Raw genomic sequence first — 10,492 nt, forward strand, 5'->3', positions numbered from 1 at the left:
CATCCGCAACCGTCCAACAAGCACGACTTTTGGATCTGGCAGGAGAACGGGCGACAACAACCATGCAGCCATGTCGCCATTGACGGCTGACTGGAGGTCATCAACCATGAACCACAGCGGATGAGGCGAAGGGAGGGACCGGACACCACCCAGATGGTGGTCGGAGCAGCCTAGGTGCCGCCGGTCCGATCTTCTACCTCGGAAGGAGGGGTGATGACATTGCGGATGATGACTGAAATTCAACTTTTATTTTATCTTGTAAAAGTTTTATGATTCTACCAAGTTGAGTTTTAGTCATCTCCTACCCCGTAGGGCAAATGTCATTACCCCCCTAGAGAAAGCACAGGGCGTAACCGAGGGGGCATGACGGTGACGGTAACTTCTCCATCCCAACGCCAACAGTCACCGAGCAGTTTCCCGTGGGCAGTTTAGGAAAAACACGCGGCACACTGACACACGCCGAGCCCCGCGCAGCGCAACAGAAGAGACCACCACATCCACATATGCGGCGGCCCTCCCTCCGCCCCCTATGAGTGAGGAAGAGGAGGAGAGTCTCTCCCTGTCCGCCGCACGCAAAAGCCAAATCCCCCATCTCTAACCCCGGTCCATCCCATTTCCACGAGAAATCCATCGGAATCGCACCAGAAACCGCGAAGAACAGCGAGCGCGAGGCCCCAACAAATCCCCCCCTGTCGTCGTCTTCGCAAAGCCCGTCCCTTTCTTTCTTTCTTGTTCCGCCCGAGCCCCTCCCCTCGTTCCCATCGATCTTGCTTGGCGGCGGCGGCGGAGGGAGGACGCCGGAAGGCTGCTCGGCTCGGCCATGGCATTGCCCGTGCGCCTCGTGCGCGTCTCGCTGCTGCTCCTCGTCGCGCTCTCCTTCTGCGCCGCCGGGTCGCACCGCGAGCCCCACCGGGCGCTCCACTCCGGTCAAGGTTAATTCTCCCCCTTGTTTCTTGTTCTTTGTTTTCTTGTTTCCGTTGCCTGATTTGTTGCGGAGATTGCTGGCCAGCGGTTGACGATTCATGCGCGACCAGCGGTTGCTCTTGTCATGCGTGTTCGTTAGAATATCTCTGTGCGATTTCCGGGTGTTAGTATTCTATACCAAGTCGGATTGTTGATGCGGAAATACTCGGCCCCGATTTTTTCTAGTGCCCTGTGGTCCTCAGGTTTCCGCGCATCTGTTTCTTGTCCTCTTCTTTTCTCCCCTCAATTTTTTTCTGAAAAAAATCACGTGTCGCGCTACCGCGTCTGTATTTCTGGTGGATTCAGAGTGCTGCTCTCGATGAATCTGTATCTCTCTTTTAAGAAGAGAAAAATATCTGAATTTTGTTACTAATATGTTTATGTCACGACGCCGCTGCCTATTTTCAGTATGAAGATTTTTTCAGGATGGTGTTGGCACCTTGTCCGCCTCACGAATTTCGTCTCTTCCGCGTTCTTGTGACGGCACACCAATTATTTCATCCTCTTTTTAGCGACACACCTTTTCCAAGTTCCTGTAGCCGGGTTTCAGCAATGCCGCTCTCAAATTCTCTCCGTACCCCTAATGGATTTCTCATTTCTGGTCCAGTCTTCTGTTGCTTTCGATGTGTGAGTGTGACTCATCCCGATTTCCCCTCTCACTTTATCCACAAGTGGTTAGGCATACGAATGACGTTACATGCTAAAGTTCCTGTAGTTATTTTCCTGATCATCTGGTAGTATAGTTCTCCACCATATGGGGCTTAATTCCCCACAAAATTTCTTCTAGCTTTGATTTGTGAGTGTCACGTTTGTTTTCTAATTTTGAAAATCTATACCCCACACTTTTTTTTGTTCAAGTTGTAAGTTAACGTGTTCGTGTTAACAAGGTGTATACGAGTATATATTATCATACCAGCATGAGTGCCTATGTGTTGGAATAATATTATTATGTGATTTACCTATGTTTTCCTGGTTTTTAACAAGAAACTCTCATTGAAAAAAATAGATAAGCGTGGCTTGTCCCATGGCTTGGTGGTGAGAAGATCAGTTGCTGAAGCTCCTGCTGACATAAATGTCACTACCAATAGCTCCTTCGTATTGGCGGAACACCGAACTTTTCGGAAGGACCCTCTGAATGCATTCAACAGATATGCGGGCGGTTGGAACATCAGCGAAGTGCACTATTGGGCTGTAAGTCTGTTTGAAAACTAAGTTTTGCATCACTGTTATCTGCTTATGTCTGTTGCTTGGATAGTGCTAACATATTATTGCCCCTGATTATTTTGTCTCAGTCCGTTCGATACACAGCGTATCCCTTGTTCGTCGTTGCCTTGCTGTGGTTTGTGCTATTCTTCCTTCTTATGATTGGCATTTGCTGCCACCATTGCTGCTGTGGGCACAAGAGTTATAGCTACTCGAGAGTAGCATATGCCCTTTCGCTGATACTTCTGATATTATTCACATGTGCCGCAATGTAAGTACTCACATCTGCGAAGCTGGATCGTTGTCTTACATCTGCATATTTTGAGTTGTGTTTGCTAAACTAGTTCCATTATATCAATGCTACCAGTGCTGGAAGTGTTGTGTTGTATGTCGGCCAGGGCAAATTCCATGCAAGCACTACGACCACCTTGGATTTTGTTGTCGACCAGGCGGATTTTACTGTTGAAAACCTTAGGAACCTCTCGGATAGTTTATCCGCTGCAAAAAAGGTTGACATCGGACAGTTCTTACTTCCTCCAAATGTGTTGGGTGAGATCAATGAGATTCAGGTGAAATTGAACACATCAGCTACCGATCTCGCTACTAGAACATCTAAAAATTCTGCGAAGATCCAAAAATTGCTGAATCGTGTGTAAGTAGCATTTTCCCTTATCATCACAGTTTCCTCCCAATGATGCAATTTGACAGGGGCTCGTTATCACGCACATGATTGACAAATTTCATTTCAGGCGGCTAGCTTTGATCATCATTGCAGCAGTAATGCTTCTTCTGGCATTTATTGGCTTCCGTAAGTGCTTATGATTTTTGACATTGGTTAAAAAATGAATGTAACTGTGTGCATTTCTGAACAAAACTAAGTTTGTTTTATGCTAACATGTTGACGGTTTGATTTTACCAGTGTTGTCCATCTTCGGGCTGGAGTTCCTTGTCAACATGTAAGTTCAGACCCTTGTTTATGCTAACATGCTTGAATTCTCCTTTCTTTGTGATAAACCGTGCGTGTTGCTCATTTATCCCAAATGTATGCAGTTTGGTCGTTGTTGGATGGATACTAGTCACCGGGACCTTTATCCTGTGCGGTGTATTCCTTCTTCTGCACAAGTATGTACTCCACCTTTTTACAATCATCGCACACCCAGTAGAAATTTTGTATGATGTTAATATGCACATATAACTGTTTGAAGTGTTTCTGTAAGTTTTTACATAAGCTACAGCCAGGTTCAACCAATCTTCGTAATCAAATACTGTAGTAGATAACCAGCTTATATATAGTTATGTTGTAAAGTTAAAGGGTATTTGAAAGATTAGCGCCAAACATTTGGTTTTGAGGCGAGGACTTTTTCAGTGCAAGGCCAGATCATGGTCACGGCATGTTGATAGCACATGATGTAGTGCCTGCATGAAGTCATCATTTGCGCCTCAGCCTTGCTGCATTGAAAATCCTGGATTTCAGTCATTGCTACATCCTTGCAGCACTCTAGGCATTTTTCCTTGTTACTGCTGGTTATTGGACTCTGAACCCCCATCTACCAAATAAATTCCATGTTCTTACTCCACTCACTTTTGTTCTGTGTTTTCTGGTTCCTTCTAATCCATGCTGTCACCACTCACCATTGATAAGTACAGATCATAAACCTGTTGTCTATCATCAGCATTATTCTTCTCTTAGGATAACTAGGATGTACCAAAGGGGTTAGTTTGAAAACAAAATCCATATGGTGATAGTAGCGATAATGCCGTTGGTTGCTATGGTGTACTGTTTTTTGCTTTTTTAGCTACGTGGCGAGTTAATTACAATGCTTTACTGCTGACTCTGACCCCTGGTGACGTCTCTGGCATGGGAATATATATCCTATGAACATCTTTTATAGCGCTTTGTTTCAAGTTGCTCCTTTCCGTTTGCAAAACCTGTACAGAATCATGTTTGAACATGTACCTCAGTAAAAACTGGGAAAAAATGTTTTTTTTTTGGGTGTAGCTTCATATGTTTGGTACTTTTGGCGTAGCTTCATTCATGATGCTATGTTTGTTGTTGGTCCACTTACTGGTACTCTAGTTGCTTGCTTACTTTGTGATAACGAGACTTCTATGCTATGATGAACGAGTTCACTTATCGTATCTACTTGTCACCTTTTTGTCATAACAGCGTTGTTGGTGACACTTGTGTTTCAATGGACGAGTGGGTTGCTCATCCAACAGAACACACTGCTCTGGATGACATTATCCCTTGTGTTGAACCGGCTACGGCGAACGAGTCTCTGACAAGAACCAAGGAAGTCACATCACAGCTGGTGAATCTGGTGAACCAGGTGCTCTCCAACGTGTCAAACCTAAACTTCACTCCAGTGGCGGCCCCCTTCTACTACAACCAGTCAGGGCCACTGATACCCACACTCTGCAACCCGTTCGGACCCAATCTGAGCAACCGCACCTGCGCCCGCGGAGAGGTCACCTTGGAGAATGCAACCCAGGTAATTGTATAGTTTGTGTCTGCCAGTTACGCTTAGTGATCGCTGCATTTTGGTGAACTCTGAACAGCATTGTTTTTTTTCTGCCGGTGCAAAATGCAGGTCTTCAGGAGCTTTGAGTGCCAGACCAAGACGGTGTCGGGAACGGAGGTGTGCACGACGGTGGGCCGGCTGACCCCTCGGATCTTCGGGCAGATGGCGGCGGGCGTGAACGTGAGCCTGGGGCTGTACCAGTACGGGCCGTTCCTGGTGCAGCTGCAGGACTGCACCTTCGTGCGCGACACCTTCAGCAACATCAGCCAGAACTACTGCCCAGGGCTGGAGCGGTACAGCAAGTGGGTGTACATCGGGCTGGTGCTGGTGTCGACGGCGGTGATGCTGTCCCTCATCTTCTGGGTGATCTACGCCAGGGAGCGGCGTCACCGGGCGTACAACAAGGCGCACCGGGGTGACAAGCCGGCGCCGATGGGCGGGAATGCCTGATTAGCGATGGCTGTTTCGTTCTATCGCCATGGACCGCGTCAGTGAGTGTAGAGATTAGAGGACCGCTGTGTGGTTGACTTGATTGCTGCCTGTCGATTGATTCTTTTTTCGTTTTTGTGAATCTGATGCTTGCGTATTTGGTTCTGTTCCCGCTCGGTTGATGTACAGTTTGTGATGTAGGATGATGGATTGCGTACTTGTTAACTGCTTTGCCTCATCCAGTTTAGTATTATCTCGTTTTGCAGTTATCATTGTGTCAATTATTTTGGTTTGAGATTCAAATCAAATGAGGTAGCGTTGTTCATCTCATGGCAAACAAATTGCATAAACAGTACGCGTTGCTTATTGCTGTATTAATTGCACAAACGTTAATGAATTTGAAAACATGTTTTCATGAATTTGAAAAGTGTTTCTTGAATTTGAAAAAAATGCTCGTCTATTTTAGGAATTTCATGGATTTTAGAAAAAACAAATAAGTAATTAGAAGGAGCATGGAAAAAAAGCCGAAATAAAAAAGTCTTAGAATCAAAGAAAAGTGGATGAAAAACGGACAGGGACATTCCTAAACCAGATTGAGGTAAAAATACCCGGGCCGGATGCTCTTCCAAGCTTCTTCTTTGTTTCAAGCCCATATGAAACTGTTTGAAAAAAGTACTTAACATTTAAGAAAATGTTCACTAGTTCAATAAAATTGCGATTTATAAAATCTTGAATGTCATCGCCATGCTCCTTAAAAACATGCCCCAAGTGGCAACAAACGACACACCGTTGGGTAATCTTTTGTACTTGAACTTGTATATCTGGTGCTTTAGATCCCTGGTCATGAAGACACCATTCTTCAGTAGCTTGTACACATTGTTCTTCACCATAAAAATTACGAGTTAAATCTTGATACTCTATCTCATCAAACAGATGCTCTTCAGCAGTCGATAACAAAGGTGTGATCAGGTGAGCATAACCATTAGGAACGTCATGGATCTATATCCATATATCTTGGGTATCAAGCTTGATCGTCGAGGGTTTGGGCACGCCATCATAAGGAGCCACAAGAACAATGTTCCCCTCGAAGTTCCATGAAGCCTCTTGCATCACATGTTCCGAGTCACCTAGGTAGAAAAATGGCAAGGTATATAGATTTTCTTTCAAGGGCTGAAACTTCACATTCTGCGTCACGTCCAACACTGCTCTGTTGTTATTGAAAAACTAAAATTGGTTGTAGGGCTTGTCCATGTGAACTCGTGCCAGCACCATCTATCTACTCCCTCCGTTCCTAAATACTTGTAGTTGGGGAGAACTAGACTAGTACTTTCCAACTACAAGTATTTAGGTAGAGAGAGAGTCGTTGCCTTCGATGGTGCCTCTTGCTCATTAAAGACAACATCATCCATATCCCTCTCGCAAAGCCCTCGCTCCACCATCATCTTCTCTACCGCGGACGCTGAATCGGGTGTGCCATCAGCAACCATCTTGGAACTCTATCTCGTGAAAAAACAATTCTGAATTTTCAAAAAATGACTTGTATTTACAAAAAATGTTCTTCAAATTCGAAAAATGTTTTTGTTTTTTAATAAAATGTCCTGGATTTTCAAAAAATGTTCTGTATTTTCGTAAAAGTTTTTGATTTACAAAAATTATTTTCCAAATTCTAGAATAGAAATTTCTTTAAAAAATGTTCTTGATTTTCGAAAATTGTTCATAATTTTAAAAAATTGTTATTCAAATTCGAAAAGTATTTTTGATTTATCAAAAACTGTTCTGCATTTTAAAAAATGTTTTGGATTTTAGAAAATGTTTTACATTTTCAAAAAAAAATCGGTATTTTACATAATATGTTCAAAGCTTCAAAATATGTTCCCTTTTTCCAATTTTTGTGGGAATTTCAAAATTTGTTCCGAAATTTAAAAAACGTTCACGTTTTCATTTTCTTAGGAGTTTGAAAAAAGGTTCCGGTTTCAAACATTGTTCACAAATTTTAAAAAATGTTCAAGATTTCTACTTTTGTTTGAGAAATTCAAAATATGTTTGCTCTTTCAAATATTGTTTTGGAATTTTAGAAAAATCTCGCCGTTTCAGAAAATGTTCCTGTTTTTGCGAAATGTTTCAGTTTTCTAAATTTTGTTCACAAATTTGGAAAGTGTTAGTTCCACAAAACACTCCATTTGAAAAAAATCAAATTACCTAAAATAATTCGGATCTCCTCTTCGTTTTTTATGGTTTTGGTGTTTCAATTGATCAGTAATAACAATTAGGTCAACTGGTAGTAGAATGTTGTATGTAACATTTGATTCAATGTTCAAATCCCAGCTACATCAAATTATTATTTTTTGCGCTAAAGTGCGTCGTTGCTATCGCTCGCAATCTTCGTGGTTGCGATCTTCGTGGGCTGGCCAAGTCACACCCCCATCCCCTGTGCGGCTCGGAACTTCCTGCCGCAACGAGGAGTGCCCCTAGTTGGGGGGAGCAACTAGTTAGCGAGCGCTTCCTCGCGAGCTTTTCAGTGATCGCCTCCGCGCGTCATCACTTGGCGCGTTTCTAGCCGTTGCCACGTGTCGCGTTCTGAGCGTTCCCTTCAGATTTTTTTTTTATTTTTTCGCACGCGTTTTCGCCTTTTTTGAGTGGTTTTTTCCGATTTTTTTGGTGTTATGTTTTTTCACCGGTCTATCGTAACTTTTGGACGAAAAAAATAAAAAAAAATCGTGAAAAAATGCGTTTTTTTTAGCGAAAAAACTCATGTTTTTTTGCGAGAGGCACGGTTTTGTTTCAGCAAGAGGCACGATTTTACCTTCGCAAGAGGTACGGTCGTGCCTCTCGGAAAAGAAAAAAACGCGTTTTCCTTTTTTTGCGAGAGGCACGATTTTGCCTTCGCGAGAGGCACGCCCGTGCCTTTTGGAAAAGGGAAAAACGCGTTTTCTTTTTTTTACGAGAGGCACGGTTTTGCTTTCGCGAAAGGTATGGTTTTGCCTTCGCGAGAGGCACGCCTGTGCCTCTACCGAAAGGGAAAAACGTCTTTTCTGTTTTTTTAGAGGCACGGTTTTGATGCCGCGAAAAGGCACGGTTTTGCCTTTGGGAGAGGCGGGCGTGCCTCTCCCAAAAAGGGGAAAAACGCGTTTTTTGTTTTTTTAGTAAGAGGCATGGTTTTGCTTCCGCGAGAGGTACAATTTTACCTTCGCGAGAGGCACGACCCGTGCCTCTCGGAAAGGGAAAAACCGCATTTTTTGTTTTTTTTCTATCGCGTGAGGCATAGTTTTTTCTTCTGGTTTTTTCTTTCGGTTTTTTTCATGGTAAAGAAAATTCATCAAAACCTATCAACATGGCATATAGTTTTGAAGATCTCGACGCGAGAAAGCCAACGGTAAAAATGGTTAAAGATTTGAACGCACGGTTTAGGACATAAAACATTTTGAAAATACGGATCTACGAAGAAAGGGAAAACTTTCAGGTTGTGACAAGTGACACGCATGCAGTGCGACACTTGTCACAAGCTGTAAAAGTGGAAGTAATCTTTGGAAGGTGTATTTGCTAACTAGTGATTTCGCTAGTTGGGGCTTTCTTGCGCTTGGAGTGGCCACCACTCACGCACGTCGCAGTTGGGCTAGGCCATAAGCACTTTATTTTTATTTCGGATGAACTCCATGAAAAAACTACTTCCTCCGTCTTAAAATAACTGTCTCAACTTTATACAAGCTCTAGTACAAAGTTGTACTAAGCTTGAAACAGTTATTTTGGGACGGAGGGAGTAGTATTCTGGATAGGCATTTTGAGGTGGACATTCGGACATGGTCGACGGTTATCTCCAATGAAGCAGCTGGCCAGCCAGGGAATCAAAAGTACCTATAATAAGTGCAAGTACAATAGAACTGAGTCAGCTTGCTATAAGGAATAAACTAATATACTTTTGTTTAGTTGGAGGAAAAAGAAGAGAAGAGAGAAGGTATGCGGACTCTTAGCTAAGAGTCAGCTCTAGCACGTGTTCCTAAGCATTTTGTGAGTATAAAAGATGGGTCATATAATAAAAAAATAGTACATCTTTGCAGTAAACTATTGTACATGTTGACTATAAGATGGGCTATAGATGACATAAGAATGACCCGGTTAGTTGATTAATCCACCAGTATAGTTTACTCGCCGGGTAATGAATTAAGTAAAATCTAATTCTGATTGGCTCGGTTAGTCAACCGACCAATGATTACTGTTGGGAAACGTACGCCTATACGGGTTGCATTCAGCGGCTGTACATGTTACTCCAAGGATTTTTCACTATTTTGATCCATGTGATGACAATATTGCACGAAATGAGCTTCGATTGAAAACATTAATTTCACGATCTGACCCTTTTAGAAACGCCAAAGCCCGTGGCGTTGCAGACGCATATAGAAACGTTAGTCTAATGTGGCGTTGCAGACCCACTCAAACGCCAGTCTAATGTAGCGTTGCAGACTCACTTAAACGCCATTCTAATGTGGCGTTGCAGGCCACGCGCGAAACGTCATGGTCCATGGCGTTTCAGCAGTACACATGTTGCTGGCAGCATACCGTGGGCTGACTGGATGTCGTCACTGCGTTCCATAGTGGGTCTGCAACGCCAACACTGTTGGCGTTTCACAATGGCTCTGCAACGCCACATTAGACTGGCGTTGCAAAAAAGAAAAAACGCCATAGTAGACAGGCGTGTCACTGTAGGGCAGCAACGTCATGGTAGACAGACGTTGCATAGTGGGACAGCAACGCCACGGCTTGTGACGTTTTTAAAAGGGTCATATCGTGAAATTAATGTTTTTAAATCTGGTTCATTTTGTGTTCATGTTTAGAAAAATAGTTAAAACAGTGAAAAAAATACTTACTCCAACATTAGTCAAATCGCATGTCGTACGTAGTCGCCTGGTAGTGCCCTGTGACGTAAGTCCCATGTTCCGGCCAACCATATGCATGAACCAAACGTCAAAATTAATCAAGTCACCGATGGAGTAATCAAGATTCAAGCATGTCGACCCAACCTGTTGCAGGATATTTCGGGCATATGCCCCCCCACATGACGCGCCACTCACGGCCGTGAGTGTTGCATTGCACGGAGGCAGGCAATCGCGGGTCGGCCCGCACGATGAGCCGTTCCAAATCCAAATCCAAATAGTACATACGATCGACAAGGTGTGTACCCAGCCCCAGTAGGCCCCAACCTGCGTGCGCCATCTGTCGCGTCCGGCCGTGGCCACGCACCTCCCAGTCCGTGTCCGCGCCACGTAGCTAGGTCATGTCGACAATGATCTTGTCCATGTACGGCCACCGATGCCGCCGATATTTCCATGCATGTCAGAGGTCGGCCGGTTTTGTGTTCAAGCAAAGCTGCCGTCTGCTCC

General features: G+C 43.9%; 1 protein-coding gene across 1 annotated transcript; it reads left to right on the forward strand.

The window, feature by feature from the left end:
- Positions 1-466: 466 nt before the first annotated feature.
- Positions 467-5,386, forward strand: LOC123401211. The gene is made up of 9 exons (XM_045094948.1): positions 467-932; positions 1,970-2,154; positions 2,256-2,437; positions 2,534-2,818; positions 2,916-2,974; positions 3,086-3,122; positions 3,217-3,288; positions 4,334-4,658; positions 4,758-5,386. Exons 1-9 carry the CDS (start codon positions 821-823, stop codon positions 5,136-5,138), a joined length of 1,638 nt encoding a protein of 545 aa, XP_044950883.1. The 5' UTR covers positions 467-820; the 3' UTR covers positions 5,139-5,386.
- The last annotated feature ends 5,106 nt before the right edge of the window (positions 5,387-10,492 follow it).

The sequence above is a fragment of the Hordeum vulgare genome, chromosome 6H (genome assembly GCF_904849725.1).
Source record: "Hordeum vulgare subsp. vulgare chromosome 6H, MorexV3_pseudomolecules_assembly, whole genome shotgun sequence".
Lineage (NCBI taxonomy): Eukaryota > Viridiplantae > Streptophyta > Magnoliopsida > Poales > Poaceae > Hordeum > Hordeum vulgare.

Coding starts and splice junctions, on each gene's coding strand:
- LOC123401211 (XM_045094948.1), top strand. CDS start 821: ATGGCATTGCCCGTGCGCCTCGTGCGCGTCTCGCTGCTGCTCCTCGTC. Junction 933..1,969: donor GGCGCTCCACTCCGGTCAAG/GTTAATTCTCCC, acceptor TGAAAAAAATAG/ATAAGCGTGGCTTGTCCCAT. Junction 3,123..3,216: donor CTGGAGTTCCTTGTCAACAT/GTAAGTTCAGAC, acceptor AAATGTATGCAG/TTTGGTCGTTGTTGGATGGA.